General features: G+C 35.6%; 2 protein-coding genes across 4 annotated transcripts; one reads left to right on the top strand and one right to left on the bottom strand.

Annotated features, from left to right (window-relative positions):
* Window positions 1-747: 747 nt before the first annotated feature.
* On the top strand, window positions 748-6,298 carry LOC309510360 (uncharacterized protein). The gene is made up of 5 exons (XM_082185111.1): window positions 748-914; window positions 1,874-2,377; window positions 4,676-4,730; window positions 5,772-5,904; window positions 6,030-6,298. The coding sequence occupies exons 2-5, from the start codon at window positions 2,072-2,074 to the stop codon at window positions 6,076-6,078; spliced, it is 543 nt and encodes a 180-aa protein (XP_082041237.1). The 5' UTR covers window positions 748-914; window positions 1,874-2,071; the 3' UTR covers window positions 6,079-6,298.
* Window positions 6,299-6,446: 148 nt separating this feature from the next.
* Window positions 6,447-16,127, bottom strand: pla2g4c (phospholipase A2, group IVC (cytosolic, calcium-independent)). Of its 3 annotated transcripts, none has more exons than XM_082185101.1 (14): window positions 15,972-16,127; window positions 15,744-15,769; window positions 15,485-15,599; window positions 15,112-15,254; window positions 14,829-15,030; window positions 13,978-14,083; window positions 13,766-13,906; window positions 13,598-13,663; window positions 10,487-10,681; window positions 10,187-10,306; window positions 9,915-10,007; window positions 9,347-9,501; window positions 9,067-9,241; window positions 6,447-8,834 (listed from the first exon to the last, which is right to left on the bottom strand). In XM_082185101.1, exons 2-14 carry the CDS (start codon window positions 15,767-15,769, stop codon window positions 8,665-8,667), a joined length of 1,707 nt encoding a protein of 568 aa, XP_082041227.1. In that variant the 5' UTR covers window positions 15,972-16,127; the 3' UTR covers window positions 6,447-8,664. The 3 variants fall into 3 exon arrangements, with proteins under 3 accessions (XP_082041227.1, XP_082041226.1, XP_082041225.1); XM_082185100.1 differs by having other exon boundaries at window positions 6,447-8,837; window positions 10,187-10,303; XM_082185099.1 differs by having other exon boundaries at window positions 6,447-8,837; window positions 15,972-16,126.
* Between the last annotated feature and the right edge of the window lie 4,629 nt (window positions 16,128-20,756).

Raw genomic sequence — 20,756 nt, 5'->3', positions numbered from 1 at the left:
TCTCTCAAAACATCCTTCCTCATACTCCAAGCTATTTTTAAAGGATTTAGAAACTTATATGCACAGAAAACTACAATACAAATTCTTTTAGTAAGCTTTTTGATGTCCTTTTTTATTTTTAGAATGTAAATAAAAATAAAATACATTATGCAATTATAATACAATAGGCCTACATAAATATCCTTCTTAGCCGGTTCAGGACTCGTTGCAATTTGAGGAAGGACATTCATACATACAGCTTACATTCATAAATATTTTACAGTACATGCACACAGCATACTTACCTAAGAAAGTACTGGGTAATATAAGGTAACTTATTGCAATTATAATATAGTATGTGCATGGGGAACAGGAATGTAAAATAAAGTGTTTAATAATAATAAATAAATTGATCTAAGGTGCAAAATTCAATCAGATAAGACCTGAAAAGTTTCCCCTTTAGACACTGCTAAAACATGTAAAGCAATAAAAAAAATTTAAAAAGCAATATAAAAAAAGGTGGAAAAAAGAAGAATAAAAAATGGCAAACTGATATCAGATGGCCGTGAGAGACCAACTTCCTTTTGTAAATGGGTCACTTGTCATTGCTAGAGATATAAAACCAGAAATGAATAACTGGTTGCTTAACTGGTCCGACTGGTCACGTGTGAATGACTGAGAGGGGAAAGGAAAGATCACCGTATAGTATAAGAGAAAGATAGGTGTACAGAGGTAATCTATTTATTTTACTCTTGCTTTTTTCTGTTGTTTTGTGCTTCTTTTGAATGAATGATTTAGGCATTTATATAGCGCTTTACTATGTACAACTGTAAAGCGCTTTATCTTTTGTGATACTGTGTTCACTGAGCGCCAGTTTTAATATCTGTCCACTCCCAACCAGCCTTTGTTTTCAGCAACTACGTCTCTTGGCGAAGGTGAGTTTCACTGCACTCATTTGAATGACACATTCTTATACTTGTACATGTAGTGCTGAAATATGTAATAAGCTTCTAATATGCATGTCAAATAATTACAAAATATTATTTTGAATGTTTTGAATGTCATTTCCATGTTTTTGCAATTTATTTTGCATTCAAACGTTTTCAATGGAGTGTATCGGCTCTAGATGGCAGGAAAAACATAGCCTAAAGTGGTTTGCTGGTCTGTTTTCTGTTTTTAGAGGGAAACCTGTATGGGTTTCTCTGTTCTGTTAAACACAAAAGAAGATATTTTGAAGAATGTCGGTAACCAAACAGTTGATGGACCCCATTGACTTCCTTAGTGGGGAAAAAAAATACTATGGAAGTCAATGGGGTCCATCAACTGTTTGGTTACCGACATTCTTCAAAATATCTTCTTTTGTGTTCAGCAGAACAGAGAAACCCATACAGGTTTAGAACAACACGAGGTTGAGTAAGTGATGACACAATTTTCATTTTTGAGTGAACTATCCCTTTAAAGACCAACTTAGACAGCAAAGACTTTAGCAAGTCTGAGAGAGGTTTAGCAAATCTGCTGCCAGCCTAAGCTTCATTGCTGGTCTTAGCAATTTTTTCAGCAGAGTTGTAAAAATAAAAATAAAAATAAAAATACTACGGTATGGAAAGGGATATACCTCCATATTTGTGTTGGTTGGTTTCACACTTGACTTCCCATATGACTGAGACTATTTATAATCATTCAAATAATTGTTATTAAATGTGTCATTATGACTGTAAATTGATTGTTGTTGTTTAAAAACAAATGTAGGCCTATTGTTATGAGTGTATTTTTTTTAAAGTGTCTATGACTAATATTAATTGTTATTTTAAATGTGTCATTATTACTGTAAATTCATTGTTTTTAAAAAAGTGTTCATGACTGTAAATTAATTATTTTCTCTGTTTCTCTGTAGGTATTTTGTTTTAGAGATCAAACTGCTATTTTCATCATAGACATGCATGTTACTTCGACTGAAGACAGATAACGGATTATATTAAAACATAACTGATATATATATATATATATATATATATATATATATAGGAAATAGAACCTGATTATCAAACTCTGTAATTTGATTTGAAAAAATCTTTAGGACATACACATAGCCATGGACAAGAAGTCATGCTGGCCCCTGATCCTGGGTTTAGTCATAGTTATGATCATGGGCTTGCTGGGATTTATGCATCTTAAAAGGGAGTTGGTAAACAAACTAGCAAACGAAATGGAGTTCGCTGAGGCAGCGGTGAGAGAAACAGAGCTGGGTCTAGAAAATTACGGTTTAGCAGTTGAGCACACACAGACGGAGATGGACAACGCAGAGAAGGAGATCAAGGAACTTCAGGATGAGGTCGGGAAATTAACCTCTGCTAAGGAGGGAAAGGAAAAAGAGGTTCAAGCATGCAAGGATTCAGCAGTGAGTAATGTCGATCAATATATTATTTATATAGATAGGGATTAAATATATTCTCTATAATTAGAGATTATTTCCTAAGCAAAATTTGTGAAATTGTAAATATTTACAATACTCATATAGGCCTATACACGGTTTATGTAGGCTTATTAGTAACTTTGATTTACATTTTGGTAAAAGATTAATTATTCTGTCAGGAGAGTGTACAGTCAATATTAGTTTTCCTGGTTCAAATGCTTGTAGTTATATATCCGAATGTAATAACATTGTCTAATATTTGCATAATTAAATATACCTTATCTGCTGGGCAAGGCACTGACACCCAGCTGTAGTGCAGGTTTAACAACTAACAACTCACCTGTTGAACTGGTAGTAGTAAAGTAACCACACAAGTTTAATCAACATCATCGTATCCTATCACCTTTCATTTTAAAAGGTGGAGTGAGAGAAACACGGATGTTATTTCAATGCAACACAAACAATACACACTCCCTTCATTGCTATGTCCTCAAAATGCTCGAACAAGCAATGAAAGAGTGGATGTCTCTATCATAGCTGAGGCAAAGAAAAAGTAAAGTTTAAATAACAAATAAATGACAAGGATGAACAAAAATCAACATACAGATATACGGTGGCCGAGAGAGCTCAACGCGCTGCAACTGAAGAAAACACATGCAAATAGAAAAACACCTGCAAATTAAGAAAACATCTTCATCAGTTTCACAACACAAGTGTGCTCCAAATACTCACAACACAACCAAATACAGAAACGCGCAGCAAAAGTTCACAACACAAACAAATCAGAAACGCGCTGCAAATAGGACAGAACACAACGGAAATGTTTCCGGGGAAGCCAATAAGTGACGGACCCGGCTGGGACGTGCTTACAGCTGTCTACTTTAATTTAATGTATTATTTTATTTTTGTTGCAAAACATACAGAGATTACACGTTTATGACATACAACTTTGTATAGCCTACAATATACAAAATGTATTTATAATATGTTCAATGTCATAAGAATACTAATCAGAAAAGAACAAGCTGAAGACTAAAATAAATTAAAGAAAAAAAGATAGAGAAAAAGAACATGAGGGAAATATATTAATATATACATCAGTTACATTGTACACATTCATGTTATGTTAATATAAGTTTCATAAGAAATGTTAGAATGAAGGGTCCAAATCATAGACAGTAGGCTATATAAGAGGTCCAAATATGAGACGGCGCTGCGTTGTCATGGGAACATCCCAGGTGAAAATAATGAGGAAATTACATTGGCTTTCGTTGCTCCCTTCATCAAGTCCGTTCCAAACGGCTACATAATGGCACACAAGTGCCCCGCTCCCTCCAAAGTGCCCACTTCAAGGGCTCTACCGTCTGCCCTTTTAAGGGAGTAACGTTAGGGCATAGGTAATGCTCACGAGCAATAAAAAACGTCCCAGCCGGGTCCGTCACTTATTGGGTTCCCCGGAAACATTTCCGTTGTGTTCTGTCCTATTTGCAGCGCGTTTCTGTATTTGTTTGTGTTGTGAACTTTTGCAGCGCGTTTCTGTATTTGGTTGTGTTTTGAGTATTTGGAGCACACATGTGTTGTGAAACTGATGAAGATGTTTTCTTAATTTGCAGGTGTTTTTCTATTTGCATGCGTTTTCTTCAGTTGCAGCGCGTTGAGCTCTCTCGGCCACCGTACAGATAGGCCTATATACAAGCAAGTGTTTGTTGTCGGTTGCCAGCAGCTCCAGACCAACAATGACACTCAAAACTGTCTTGTTATTATAGCTTATATTACAACAACAGCATGTCTTGGTTCTGTGAAACATAGCAAAACTAACGTTACTCACGTGTGGAGCAGAAACAACACAACCTCTGCGTCCGTTTTCAGGCTTTAGGTCTCTCCAGCACTGGAAAGCTTTTCTAATATTAACACAGTTCCTAAAGCTCTTGCCTTATTATCATAAACCTTCTTTTTCCAGTGATGTATTCCTCTTATCTTTCCTCTTTAGTAATGTCTCTCAGCCATCTCTTTCTGTTTTTATTCAAATGTACCTCTCTGAGTGGACACGCCCCCTACTGCTGATTGGCTACAAGTGTGTTGTGGCGCTCAGTCCGATCCACTTTCCTCAGAAATTGCTTACTGCACCTTTAAAAAAAGAATAGTTTGAAAAGAAATGTGTTTTGGTATCTACTTTAGGTAATGTTAAAGATACTCATAATGCTGAAGGGGTGATTTATGCAACAAATGCTATAGTTTAGTCCTCATTTCTAACCATCTTCCTCTGTGTTGTGTGTTTCATAGGCAGGGTTGAATAATGAAGTTACAGTCGTGGAGAAAGAGAAGAGTGACGTTGATGGTATGTTTAAATATGCAAGGAACCACAACAATGATATAAACTGAATTTTAAACTGAATATTTTCAGGGACAGAGACCCATTTACAATGTGTGAGAAAATTATTCTGAATGATATTATAAGGACAACATCTTTCTAAAATTAAATAATTATAAAGTATTTTATATTATATTAATGATATATTGATAATATTCATATATATATTGATTGACATCAAAACATTAATATAACATTTACATGTTAAGGTGGTGGTGGCGCAATGGATAAGACACATGCCTTTGGTGTGAGAGACCCGGGTTCCACTGTGAGACACCAATGTGTCCCTGAGCAAGACACTTAACCCCTAGTTGCTCCAGAGGCGTGCGACCTCTGACATATATAGCAATTGTAAGTCGCTTTGGATAAAAAGCGTCAGCTAAATGAATAAATGTAAATGTAATGATTATAATTATTATATTATAAGATTTTATATTAATGAAATAATTAAAAAATAACATTTTCCACCCACTATCCTTAGAAAAGGAAGAATGAACTTAAGTAAATGTGTTTATAATCATATTATGTTAAACTGTAAATTCTTTTATTTTTACTGACTCCCTAGCGCCCCCTTGTGGTCTCCCGGAAGTCTCGTAGTCCTTAAAGGCACACAATGCAATTTCCATTTTTTTCAAACAGCGCCCCCTAGAGTCTCTGTGGAGTACTTGTATTTAATGTTACTGTCGTAAATACCACTCACGCAGAGCCGTCTCTGCACTCTTCCGACCGCGCTTTCTTCGCCGACTCTGCCATGATTCACGTCTGAAATGCGTGCTAGTGTCTTCCATAGAGGCTGTTCATATGTTGTTGATGTATGTATGTGACGTCGTGCCGTAAAGCAAGTCATGATTCTCACGAGATTTGTCGGGCGCCACCTCTCAAATACAAATACCCCCCCCCCATTATATTAAGGTACACATCTTGCATAGTGTGCCTTTAACACCCATAAAGCAAACATAATAACAAACAAAAAAGGTGTCGATAATTCTCTCTCTTGCTTTTATTCAGGTAATTTTGCTGGTGAAAAGACAAAATGGAGTGAAGAAATTAATAGGCTTAAACAGCAGCTCCAGGACAACAGTCCAGTCTGTGCCCATGCAAAGATTCTTCCGAAAGACCTTGAGAAGGATCCTACCTTAAAGTGAGTATTTGAAGAAATGATTCTTTCTGATTACAGATATGGATTCATTCATGGTCATCAAGATATGTAAATTATTCTTGCGCTCAGAGTTAATTTATCTTTATATCTGTCTTTTTTTGTAACAGGGATCTTTGCCCTCAAATTCAAAACCAAGCAACAGTCTTGGCTCATTGAAAATATATTTTCTCAAGGAAAAGTCTAATCAGATCAGTGTCATTTGTAACTGGTAACCATTCAACAGCTTTAAAATGATGGATTTATACATTCCTCCCAGAAACTAAACTTTGCATCTCTGCGGATGGTTGTTATAGTATTGCTGAACTGTAAACTGCTTTGATTAAAGTCATCTGTTAAATACAATTTGTAAAGTATGGACGCTCTCCACAGAAAACAACTGAAGACTATTTTTTGGCCAGTTTTATTGCAGGTTTTATTGGATTTACAGATAAAATGAAAGCATGTAAATTGATTAATCATGATAGTTGCTTCAATATCAATGTTATCATTTTTTTTATATATATGGATTTTGCGTAAAAAAAAAATATTTTGCTCAGTGGATCTCATGAGTGTGTTTGAATTTATACAATATGTTGCTACTTTGATGAGATTACTAAAATAAAAAGATCTACTTCTTAAGAATTTTACTTCTGTACTCATCACTTATTCCCATATCCCAAACCAGTATAAAATCACAAATGATTTGTTTAATGGATTATAATAAAAGCAAAAAACGACTCAATTAATATAAAACAACAGCAATTTCTAATATTCTTGTTTGATTCTGATGCACTAATCTGTGATAATTTCACACAAATGCTGGTGAGGAACTGAAGGACACGTAAAAAAAAAAAAAAAAAACGCTTCATAGAAAGAGTTTGAAAAGCTTGAATAACTTGGTTACAGAATATTATGCGCTTTCAGTTGATTAGGCTGAAGGCCCAATTGTTGCATCAGGTTTCATTCCAAAAACTGTGGAGAAACTTTTAAAGGAACTTGAATAGCCTATAAGAGGTCAGTCACAGATTTGAAGATATTTTGAAGTCCCATGTAATCTTATCCCTTAAAACTCATCTTTGATCACCAAAATGGCTGAATAAATTGTATTCATGCCTTAAAATAGCTTGAATGTAACTCTACACCCTTGCCTCATTTAGTATATGCGGATCTATGAATATGCAAATGAGCCCCGCCTCCACTCACTCATACAGGCTGGTCTACAAGTCGATGTATCAAAATGGTAATGCGTCTCTACAACTTCGGACACATAACAGTAATTAATATAATTAGCAATCTACGTCATCAAATAGTTAATAATGTGTTGCTAATGTTACACAAACCATGTTCTCATTCACCATCTCAGAGTCAGACAGCTGCCTTCTTATAATCAGCATCTTTAGAAACGCTTTGAACATCATACAAAATTAGTGGAGAAAAGCATATAGTTCATCATATAGTAATATACGTCAAATACATAATTCACCCGATATATTGCTAAATGTACCCAATTTTTCATATCAGCAGAAAAATGTACCGGGATTACCTGGCTTCTCTTAAAGGGATACTTCACCGTTTTTTCATATTAAACTATGTTATTCCCTTAACTAAGACGAGTTGATACATACCTCTATCGTCTCAGTGCGTGCACTAAATCCCTCTGTCTTGCGGCGAAACTTTGTTAGCCCAGTTCATTTAATATGGGCCAAGCAGAGAAGCTACCAAACACCTCCACGTTTTCCCTATTTAAATACAGTTACTCGCGAAGTGTAACTCGACCTAGGACGGTGACACAAAACAAAACGTTGCGCTTTTCTAAGCGTGTAAAATGGATAACTATTTTGTATGGCGGAATACCATAGCAAGTGCTTGTAAGCACTTCGACTTGGCGCAGTAATATCTTCACTAGAGGGAGAGGGGGCCGGTGAGAGGATTTTTCACGAGTGAAGATATTACTGCGCCAAGTCGAAGTGCTTACAAGCACTTGCTATGGTATTCCGCCATACAAAATAGTTATCCATTTTACACGCTTAGAAAAGCGCAACGTTTTGTTTTGTGTCACCGTCCTAGGTCGAGTTACACTTCGCGAGTAACTGTATTTAAATAGGGAAAACGTGGAGGTGTTTGGTAGCTTCTCTGCTTGGCCCATATTAAATGAACTGGGCTAACAAAGTTTCGCCGCAAGACAGAGGGATTTAGTGCACGCACTGAGACGATAGAGGTATGTATCAACTCGTCTTAGTTAAGGGAATAACATAGTTTAATATGAAAAAACGGTGAAGTATCCCTTTAAGACTTCACTGCTTCAGAGCGGTTATAGTTAATGATATGCTAAAGCCTGCCCTCACCTAGACGTGATTGGTTACAAGGTAGTTTGTGACATAAGAAACACCATCGATTACAAATCGTATTTTTTTTTCACTGCAGTTTTAAGGAGAAAATAATCAGCAATGGTGTTTGTCTTAAAGCATATTAAAAACACCACATAGACATATAAACAACATTAAAAACTTGGTTTTCACCACAGGAGGACTTGCATTAGTAGGCCTATATTCATACCCATTAACACCATCAACAACAAATACAATTCCATATCTCTTGTATGTTCCACACAATGTTTTTAAATGCATATTTTGTCTCTCTCTCTCTCTCTCTCTCTCTCTCTCTCTCTCAAACAAACAAACAAACAAACAAACAAACAAACCCTCTCATTCTAACCACCTCTTCTTAACTAAAGCCAGCGAGTTTCCATTGTGATGTGACGAGTCACACCTGAGAATCGATAAATGGAACCAAAATGTGATGTTTGATCACCGTCAAAAGGTTCTCTGTGTTATTTTTGATGTTCATTTCAGCTTTCTCCAGTAGGTCATCCATCCTTTTACCGTTGTAGGGTGGTTGAAAGGTTTTATATCTTTTCCTCCACTTTCTAATTTCTTCTATTAAAAGAGACATTTTACGACATTTGTGAGCTTTCATGATCGGCTCTTCTGCATATTGCAGCTTTTAATATGATTATAAAATCCTAAATTGTGAATAAATATACATTTATACATTATTGTTAAATATATAAATTATTATTATTATTATTATCATTATTATTATTAATAATAATAATATGACAATTTGAACATTTCAACAATCACAAAGCAGTAGTTGGACAATTACCTTTATCACCACAATTCTTGATATTGAATAGAGGAATATGAATAACAGTTGGTGCCTTGGGGCCTTCGAACACATAAAAGTCCTTTGGAGCAGCTTTCTCCTCTTCTGATACTTCAGGGATTTCAGGGAAATCAATGTCTAGGTCTCTGCACATGTCTTTGGTTTTGACCAGTGACTGTAAATTAAAAATAGACAATGTGCATGGAGGGGGACATTATTACTAATTAGTATACGCCATTCTGGTTAATAAGAAAAAAAAACCAGTATGCAATTATTGTACCTCGAATGGATCTGTCTCACTGAAATCGAGGGAGAGAAGGATGTCAATATCTCTCTCTTTCCTCAGTAGTGGTAAAAAAGGTGAGTTGATGTCAAACCCAGCATCAGCATAATACCTCTTTTCCTCTTTAAAGATGGAGGGGGAAACCTCCTTTGCTGGGGATGATGGTAAAATATTGAAATCCTTCTTCATTTAATTAAATTGCAATATGAGACATTTGTAGGTAGAAAGACAACAGCTAGACATCTCCAAGAGATGAAGCTTCACCTCTGACTTTAAATGTACTAGTACAGTATAAGTCTACGGCCATTTAGACATGCTGTCATTGCTACAAATGTCAGAGTTTACTAAACTCAATGTGCACTTAACTCTAGTTTTATATTACATATATACACACACATATATATATATATATATATATATATATATATATATATACATATATATATATATATATATACAGTATGTGTTATTATATATAATGTTATATACATTTGATCGATTTTACTATTAATATTTACTACTACATTTTAATAAATTAAATGTATTACGTAATAATTTAGCTTACCTGCCATGTTGTACAGAAAGTTGTATGTTGTGCCCCAGATCCAGAGAGTAACTAACTCAATGCATTTACCAATGATAGTCAATATCTCTATGCCTAAAATGAGAGAATGATTTCCAAAAGCTACTAAATGTAATAGGTCCTTTTTTATCAACATGTAAAATAATTAAATCAGCTGGATTTTCTTACTCCACTGATCACAATATCAATTACAGAGACAAATTAAGTAAAGTGGTTTTTTGAGTCGCATAATGTGTAAAAAATGGAAAACGCACATGTCGGATTCCAGCATGAATGCAGGCTGCATATGTATAGTGTGTATTCCTTAATGTTCTTCTTATTCATGTGTTTTGACATGGTGATTAGTTTCTCTTTTTTTTCTTTGTCCAGCTCTTCTGAAATACATAGCATAATTATATCATGCACTGAATTTCTAGCACACATTGAAGTGGATCTGAGTCTAAAGTTGGCAGGATTTTAAAGTGGGTTTAATTAAAGTAATAAAGCATGTTTCTCATTTTCATACCCACGTAACTCAATGTTTTGGATATAATGTGATATAATGTGATGAATACTCAGGGAGTCAATCAGGGTTTGAATGTGAGATGAAGGGTCTTCCTCTCTTAAGACCAGCAGATTGAGTTCCACAAGTGTCAAAAGCACTTTGCAAGCCTCGGCCACGTGTGGATCACCGAGGGAGTGAACGTCTGTTTGATTTATTCCTGAAGATGCTTGGTCACCCATTATGCCCAACTCATGCAACATTAGGTCTAAAAAGAACAGGTTGTATATTTACATTTTGCAACATCACAATAATAAATTACATTTTAAAACATATTAATGTATTAACAGTTATTACAAATTATAATGACCTTTTTGCAATGACCTGGTTTCACAAACAGGGATTAGATTAAGCCAGGAGTTGGCCTTAGTTCGACTATGACATTTAGGCAATTTTCGGAGAGGCTAGTAGCAATAGCGAGCTAGGTTTGAAAGCATGAGATCCCACCCTCCCTTCAGAGCGTCTCCAAAGATAAGCCTCCTTCAAGACACATGAACGTGCCAGCAAGGAGCAAAAAAAACGTCATGAGAGACAACGTTAAACATGTCTCAAAGCACATAACATTGCAATGATAATGAACAAAAACAACTAAAAGAGCTCTGAACTGTTACTTCTTGACTGCTGTAGATTCATTTTGGCGTTGATTTTTTGTGTTGATTAGAGTCACATATCGCTTAGAGTAGCCTATAACATCAAGTATATAAATATTTATACAACGTTCTTTCTGGTTCTCGAATCTGTTTGGCTGAGAGTCTTTACCAGCCATGCGATATTTGCAATCATCCCGTTTCACTCCGCTAGTCCGCTTGCTGCACCTGTCATGGCGGTCGAGCAAATCCACCATGTTTTTAATAAATACTACTGTAGTTGTGTCACAAAATGTAGTTTTAAGGCGAGAATGTAGTTATTTAGACCTCAAATATGTGACTAATATATAGTGCCTATTTTACGATCTGTTCAGATTCAGAAGCTTTCGCAGGTTAGTGCTCATGTACCCGCAGAGAACAACGTCACTCGGCCAGTCTTTCGGGAATTTGACGCTGACTCTTCTTATGTAGGCCTAGTGGTTAAACGTGAGATACAATTCATTTGGGGTATATCAAACGAGCTTTGGTCTTATTAATCTATTACTTGTTCCAGAGCAAATCGATTTTGGTTAAGGGGAAAATTAAGCTTCATAAATATATTTTGGCTATATTTCACTTGAATCCTGTTGCCTAACGTTACTAGAGTGCTGTTTGTACGTTTGACTGAATTGTTTGCTTGTGTTTATTTCCGATTGTCTTTTATAATGCCTATTGTTGTTCAATAAACATGATTATGTATAAACAATATGCCGTATTAGTTACATTATTACGCCTATAGATGGCGGCAAAGACTGTCTTTATGAATGAGTCAGAACAAGGAACAAGTTGTTTTAGCAGCGCTGTCATGGAAGGAAAAAGACGGACATATTTCTTTCCTCAGCGGACATCAATAATATTTTTTTGGGATATAATATTATGGACATCGAATGAAGAAGAATTAAGAATGAATGCTACATCAGATGCAGGTAATACACTCGATCTGTAAAAAAGCAACTCAACGTTCGTTAGTTCTAAAGTGACGTTTCGGAGGCTTGGGCTGTCAAACTGTCAGTTTTAGATTTGAATCAGTGGCGGAAGGAAGTAGTTCTGCACAAAAGACGGGTTTTAAAGACACTCCGTGCTTGTTTATTATTTATTTACTCACGTGTGCCGTCGAACTGTAGTATAAACGCAATATCACACTTGTAGCCGTGCTAAGGGATAATGTAGAGCGAGGCGGTTGTTATAGCGAATACAACCCCTAATCAGCCTGAAGGGGTTGTATTCAACAACCGCTTCGCTCCACATTATCCCGCTTATTACATGGCTACCTACCAAATAAATCAATAATTTGACACAAAATGTTGATTTAAAAAGGAGTTTATTGATTTAAAAACGATTTTATTGCTTCTGCTAAAGAAAATAGTCCGTTCCGTCTCTACAGTTAGAATCCTGCGTCCATAGCAACGCTCTGTTTTTCATGGCAACGGTGTGTTATACTTAGCAGCGGTCTGTTATCAAGAATTATTACATGGCTTGGTTGAATTCTAATGTAGAATGCAGTCTGTTATTTCTTGATAACAGACCGCTGCTAAGGATTCTAACCGTTGAAACGGAACAGACTATTTTCTTTAGCGGAAGCAATACAATAGTTTTTAAATCAATAAACTCCTTTTTAAATCGATATTTTGTGTCAAATTATTGATTTATTTGGTAGGTAGCCATGTAATAAGCGGGATAATGTAGGGCGAGGCGGTTGTTATAGCGAATACAACCCCTTCAGGCTGATTCAAGACCCCGACGCGCCTGTCGGGGTTGTATTCGCTATAACAACCGCCTCGCTCTACATTATCCCTTACATAACAGACCGCATTCTACATTAGAATTCAACCAAGCTATGGAATAAACAACGATATCAATCACCCTGAAGGGGATGTATTCGCTATAACAACCGCCTTGCTCTACATTATCCCGCTTATTACATGGCTACCCACCAAATAAATCAATAATTTGACACAAAATATTGGTTTAAAAAGGAGTTTATTGATTTAAAAACGATTGTATTGCTTCCGCTAAAGAAAATAGTCTGTTCCGTCTCTACGGTTAGAATCCTGCGTCCATAGCAACGCTCTGTTTTTCATGGCAACGGTGTGTTATACTTAGCAGCGGTCTGTTATCAAGAAATAACAGACTGCATTCTACATTGGAATTCAACCAAGCCGTGTAATAAACACCGATATTGCACTGCTACTCGTGTGATATTGCTCTGATCATATATATATATATATATATATATACACACAGTATATATATATATATATATATATATATAATGTTTCTGGAAAAAATCATCTACCCTTCCTTTAAGTAGCTTTTATAAACGTGCATTAGAAAAAACATTCCTGGTGTGCATCTTGAAATAAAACAATGCCAGGACATATTTAAAGACATGTCAGTGCAAGTTGCTTTCAGTTAAGATACGGTAGTTTAAACATGCATTGTAGTCTGGGACTAGGCTTATAAAACTGGGCAAATATGAACAAACTAAGTGGACTTACCTTTGATGAAATGTAACAGTGCCTCCAGTATTTTTTCTAGGTCAGCAAGACCACTACCACACATCCCTGCAGAAAAATAAAAAAATAAAAAAATCAGCAAGCAACTAAATAGACAATTGATTGGGTAGTGAACTAAAAGATAAATAAGTATGTGTTGTTTCAGCCCACCTTGCAGGAACAGCATGTCCATCTCAGGCTGGTCTTTTATTTTAACCCCTTGGTAAAACTGACTTCCGAAACAGGAAGTATCTACAAAGGCCCCACTAATGGAGTAGCCAGTCTCATGTGGCGTGATCTCAACAAATTTCTCTATATGGCAGAACACTGTAAGTCTCAGACACAGTGAAAACACATACAACGCACAAACACACCGATATTACCTGCTTTTAGTTTATCATATCTGCTCAGCATATCAGTCACGGTGTAGATGGGATAAGGATCTTTGCTGTGTTGGCTCCTCTGACTGGTAAAAGTACAGTTATCTATCTGTAGAAAAACTTAAAATCAGCGCAAATAGTTACGTAAATATTGTGTGTCTGTTGGTGTGCGTGTGTGTCTGTGTACAAAAATTCACTACCGTTAAAAAGTGTGTGTCTTTTCAAATAAATGCTCTATTCACTGAGAACTCTGAAAAAATGTCCAAATAAATATTGGCCTAACGCTCGAGAGTCGGACTTGTAACCCGAAGGTTGCGGGCTCAAGTCTCAATATCAGCAGGAAATGACTGAGGTGCCCTTGAGCAAGGCTCCTAATCCCAAATCGCTCCCTGGACGCCACGGCAAAATGGCTGGCCACTGTTATATTACGTATAGGCCTACAACTTTTTTATAGAAAGTTGAAAGTACTGTGTTTTGTTACGTTTGCCCCTTTTGTCTGTGGATGTTATGGATAAGAGAGACAGAAAGTCTCACAAAAGTCAGAAGCTTCCCACTTTGTGATGAGCTACCAAAATATAATCTGGAAGAATTGTAAATTAAAATCCACAGGACAATACAAGATAAATACAGTGTTCCACTTATGCTAATCACAAATTAACACAAATTTTCATGTCTAAAGACCCATATTATAAAAGGTGATCTGGTAAATATTTACTTAAAAAACTAAGATTGTCAATAGAATAAAATAATCTAAATTACTTTCACGATTTCCACTCTTTAAAAAGCAGAATATTATTAAATTCTGCAAATGTGCTCAATTGTTGCTTTAAACATAAGATATCCCTTTCTCTTACCTCTTTCACAATCTCGCTTATAACCAGCACTGCCCAGATGTCTGTCAGACTGAAATTGTCTTTTTGTCTGTAGTATTTTTTGAGCGTCGACAATTTGTCCTTGAATCTGACGTCACCATTTAGAAGTCTCTGTTCGAAGTCATCCTTCACTTCATTTAGCTTGCTGGACCAATTTGGTACTTTGTATAAAGACGCCATGCACCTTATGAAGAAAAAATTAAGTTTCGGCATTTGTTAATATTCTGATGAGCTGAATTTGAGGAGCATGTATTTGCTAATTTACCAGGTAGATCCAGAGAGCCCAGCAAGATACAGCATGCAGTCCAACAGATCATCTTGAAACAGAGCGACCAGTGATCCCAGCAAACCCACCATCGCTCTTTCACTTCCTCCTGAAGCCAACAGAGCGATGTTGGGCAGATCCTCCTGTAAAGAATGCAGTAAACGCCTATTAAGCAACTATGTAAATATGCCTTTTGTGAGGAATTCAGTGAGTTTGCCTTTGTAGATGACAGCACAAGCACAAACCTTTCCAAGTAAGACATTTCCCTAAACAGAACTGTTCTCCGTATTTGTTTAACATTATGTAGGCTAATTGTGTTTTATGCCATTCATTCAGGTTTGTTTAAAAGTACAGAATAAAAACAGAATATTACCAGTCTACAGTGTATGCCGTGTCTTTTGAGACACTCCTGAGCTGACTCTTTCCTGCTGGTCACATGGTTTATTTCATCCTCGTTCAGTGAATGATCGATTCTCACTTTGCAATCGCTGTAGAAAACCCATTAAGGTTGCAAAACAATTCCAACAAAAGTACTTAATTTAAAGTTGAATTATCATTGTCTTGTGAAACTGCATGTTGTAAAAGGAGCATATACATGATATCAATGGTTACAGAAATGTATGCAGTATTACCATTCGCTTTGATTTCCCTCGGACATCTGTAAAAAGGACATTTTAAGATTTAGTTTGAACTGATTTAGGTTTGATTTGTTCTGAAATGCACCGTGATTGTTACAATGCTAAAATGCATTAATTTTCCAGTCTCATAAATTCATTTAATAACATTTTAGTGAAAAGATATTTAGCCAAACCAAACAGAAAGCGATTTCATTTAAAAAAATCTGCTTTAAAGACACTTACCTTTGCTGGCAGGGGCTGAAGTAAGTAAGGGCTGAAGCAAAACACCACGGAAACTTTTTATCGAGAGCATGTGATGTGAAGAGGAAATATAAGATGTGGTTTAGACCAAGAAGTGCAGAGCTGACTTAGCTTTGCCAAGTTGCCCCATTGTAATATTTCCAGTCAAGTCTGGGCAAGACTTGTACTCAAGTATTTGAATCCAATGTGTACATTTTCCAATGCACATCTGTTTGTTGATACTGTACAAACAGAATAGAATAGAACATTACAATTTGAATCCGATTTTTTTAATAATAATAAAATGTGATGTAGTTTTTATGTGAAAGACTTGATATTTTGTAATATTCCATATTTTATTTAGTTCAAAAGTCTGGAGTTTTTAAAGGGAATGAATACATTTATTTAGCAAGAATGCATTCCATTGATGAAAAGTGAGTGTAAAGACATAAGATTTATAAGAAGAAACATTTCACAATATTACTGCTTCTTCTGTATTTTTGAGCAAATAAATGCAGCATTGGTGAGCATAAGAGACGTAAACTTCAAAAATAAACTTGATACTTTGAACGATAAGAAGTTACAAAACATAAATCACCCCTTTTAGTTTCTGTTTGACGAACAAATCCAGTCTACAGATTGCTATGTCATGCCTACTTATAATTTGCATAAAGAGTTTGTGGTGTGAGTCCCACAATACCAGTCATTTTTAACCTCGTGGAGACATTTGGGAACAAGACAGCTTATAAATAATTAGAAATTATGTTGTTTTTTTTCTTGAAAATGTGAAAAGAAAATGCAGAAAGTGGGGATAGGGGATAGAATATACAGTTTGTACAGTATCGTTGTCTATGGAAAGTCCCCATTAAACATGGAAACCCAACGTGTGTGTGTGTGTGTGCAACAATACTGTGCAGCAGGTGTGTTTGCATTAGCAGTGCTGTAAAGATTAAGACAAGACAGACAATAAAATACAATTAGACAAACACAATCTTGTTCTTGTCTTCCCAAACATCTCTTTGCACGTTGTTATCTGAAGCCCCTGAACTAATGAGTGTATCTGTATCTCAATGCTACAACAATACACAGGCAGAAAGACTGTAACAGATTTCCACAATCACTAATGACTGACAACAAAATACATCGACTCAGACACACAAGAGCATCAGTGACGTCATATATTCCGCAGGCATGTTTGCCCGTGTGTGCATGTCATGTGTTTTATCTGTGTGCATGCAGAGACAATACTGTGTGTAAATACGCTGTTTACACACACACATGCAAACTTAGTGTCTGTGACGTCAACCCTGATGATATAAAACAATCCATCGCATGGGTGACCTCTCCGATGCGAAGTCTAATATCATCAGCTTCTAAAAGTTATAATGTGACCTTTGACCTTTGAAAGGGCAAACTAAAAACCAGAAGCAGACACCTGTCTTGTATTGTTACAATTATGTAACCACTGAAAAAGCAATAAATAACTGAAAAAGAAATGTACTGTAATTAGTGCAATAATAGAAACAAGTATTGTATAGATTAGTATAATTAGTATATTCTCCATTTTTTGCCATTTGTGTTTGAAAAAAATATATAATATAATATTAAAGAACTGGAAAAATAAAAACATAATTCATAGTTTATTAAATGGTGTGCCCATTTTTTTAACAAGGCTTATATTATTACATAATATAATATATATATGAAGAGTTCAGATGCAAAAGCATTTAAGTGCCATCTGAAATTTTCTTCTAGAATGATCATTTTTATAAAGCTTGTATATTTAAGTTAAGTAATTTCATTTAAAAGACAATTAATAGGTCATCTGCATTGCCATTTAAGTGAAATTACTGAACTTAAATATACGAGCTTGATAAAAAGGATCATTCTAGAGGAAAATTTCAGATGGCACTTAAAGGCTTTTGCATCTGAACTCTTAAAATAAAAATATAATATAATATAATATAATATGTCACATGGGTAATTTTTTTGAAATTGAGATTGATATATAAAAAATAGAAATAGAAATAAATAAATACGTTTTTCATTGATGTATGGTTTGTTAGGATAGGACAATATTTGGCCGAGATACAACTATTTGAAAATCTGGAATCTGAGGGTGCAAAAAAATCGAAACATTGAGAAAATCGACTTTAAAGTTGTCCATCGCGATTGTGCTCCATTCACTCACAAAAAATAAATGTTTTATATAGCCTATTTATGCTAGGAAATTTACAAAATTTCTTCATGGAACGTGATCTTTTTTTAAAATATCCTAATGATTTTTGGCATAAAAGAAAAATCGATAATTTTGACCCATACAGTGTATTGATGGCTATTACCATAAATATACCCGTGCGACTTGTGACTGGTTTTGTGATCCAGGGTCACATATAATATGAAAACATAATTCAAGTCAACTTTAAATGAGAATAGTCCTTTAGGCGATTTAGGCTCACCCCTCTTATCAGCAGTAAAACATTCTGTGTGCACAGAAAGAAAGAAAAGAGAGAAAGAATAGAGTAAGGATAAACATAAATGACAGAGTGGGAGGAGAGGTGAAGATGAGAGGAGAGAGATGGAGGTATATAAAGACTCTGAGCATCAGGGAGAACACAAGAACACACCAGAACAGGACAGAGGACGGGAACACCTACAGATCTTAAAAGGTAAGAAACTCATAATCTCTTTAAAAATGCAATGCTAAAGGACTAATCAACTTTCAAAAAGTCATTATCAAGATAACATGTGATATGATAGCACCTTTCACACAAGGAATGCAGTTCAAAGTCTTTACATTAAAAAAAGCATTACAAGAAGCACCAAGTGCTTCAAATGAAAACAAGTAAAATAATCAATATAACAAAAGATTAAAAATGCAAAAGATACAATTATTATGCATTAAATGCATAACAAAAAAGGAAATTAAAAACAAATAATAAAAGACAACACAATAAATTGGTAATATATTCCAAACACACAGCTATATGACACATTTTATGACAAATACTGCAAAATTGGGAAAGAGATAAGAAAAAAAAAAGAGAATAAGATAAGATTTAATATTGCAATATTTCTGAGGAATTTTAGACCCTTTCTCTCTTTTAAATAAATTGTAAACATCTTGTAGTATACTATTTTTATCCAGCGTTTAATATAATCTGATCTGACATTCTGATAATGTACAAAGTAAAACCTGTTATGGTCCATTCTGCACTGCTTATGCTCATTTAGATGTAAAACTTTATTCTGAAATCACAAACAATACCAAACAGAGCTAAAAGTATTCTTTTTTTTCTACAAGCAACACTATTTTTTGAGTTACAAGCCCTGTCGTATTCTTCTTACAGTATCCTTTTTACTATTAGTGGAATAGAAAATGGCTTGCTATTTCATGTGCTTTTAATTGCATAAATGCTTGTAAATACAAAAATATCACTAGTAGCTCACAGTAACTGAGAATAAATGTGCAATTGCTCATTTACCCTCCATTTTTTCCTTCAAGACATGCAGACAAGCGAGATGAACGTTTTGCTAGCTGTGTTTTGCGTGGTTAACATCCTCCAGCTCTGTCATGGACTATCCGGAGGAGGAGAATGCTACTTCAATGCAAAAGGTAATACAAAGGAAAGGGTTCAGATAAACACAGATCTTAGAAAAGATATACGGTAAAAAAACAGTGTCAGTCCAACAATAAAAAGCAGTTTGAATGTACATCAAATGATCTGTTACTTAAAGTGGTAATAGTCACTCTTTCACTGCAGCCAGCTGTGAACACAAAGGCCATGTTTTTGACATCGGGGAGTCCTGGATAAATGACGAATGTTTCCAGTGTGTGTGTTTCGAGCCTTTTGGAGTGGGCTGCTGTGAACAGTAAGTTCTCAAAAGCGCATACTTGCATGACTACAAGCCCTCTGTATGCAGCTGATATTGAAGCTCATTGTTCTTTGCTGTCCTCTAGTGGAAAGCAGCCAGTCGATTACCCGCCCTGGTGCGAGGCCGTTAGAAAACCAAATTCCTGCACAGTTGCTGTGGTGATGAAGGCCAACCACAAACTTCCCTGTCTATTTGGAGGGAAGAACCGCTTGCGAGCTTCAGATGGGCTGCTGTGGAAATCAGAGAACGACCCACTCTACTAGACTGAATTACTGAATTCACAAATGCAAAATATCATTTATATATAATACACACACACACACTCACACATTCTTGTACATCTGTCTTTGTGAGGTCATTCATTGACACAATGCAATCTCTAGCTCCTTACCCATCACAATTAAGCGCCTAACCCAAACTCTTAATCTAAACCTACCCTTAATCTAATTATAACCTTATCCTTAAAACCAAGTCTTGACCCTCAAACAGGCCTTTAAAGCGGTCTCAGAAAGTGAGGACCAGCTAAAATGTACACACTTTACTCTTTTTGTCCTCACACCGATGGTCTAAAACTCACAAAGATGGTTTGTACACAAGTACACATACACTATGTTTGCCCATATAAAAAATAATTATACACTAACCCCTGGTTTCACAGACAAGGCTTAAGCCTAGTCCCAGACTAAAATGCACGTTTAAACCGTTTTAATGGAAAGCAACTTGCTCTGGTATATCTTAAAATATGTCAGTGCCATTGTTTTATCTCAAGATGCACACCAGAAATTTGATAAAAGCTACTTAAATGCCCTAACTGAACTCAGGCCTAATCCTGGATTAATCTAAGCCATGTCTGTGAAACCCGGGCCATGATACTGCTCAAAAGTTTCTATTTTCATAAACACTTGAAAATGT

This window comes from Leuciscus leuciscus (assembly GCF_965113295.1).
Source record: "Leuciscus leuciscus genome assembly, chromosome: 12".
Taxonomy (NCBI): Eukaryota; Metazoa; Chordata; class Actinopteri; order Cypriniformes; family Leuciscidae; genus Leuciscus; species Leuciscus leuciscus.
This window is presented reverse-complemented; position numbering and strand designations above follow the sequence as displayed.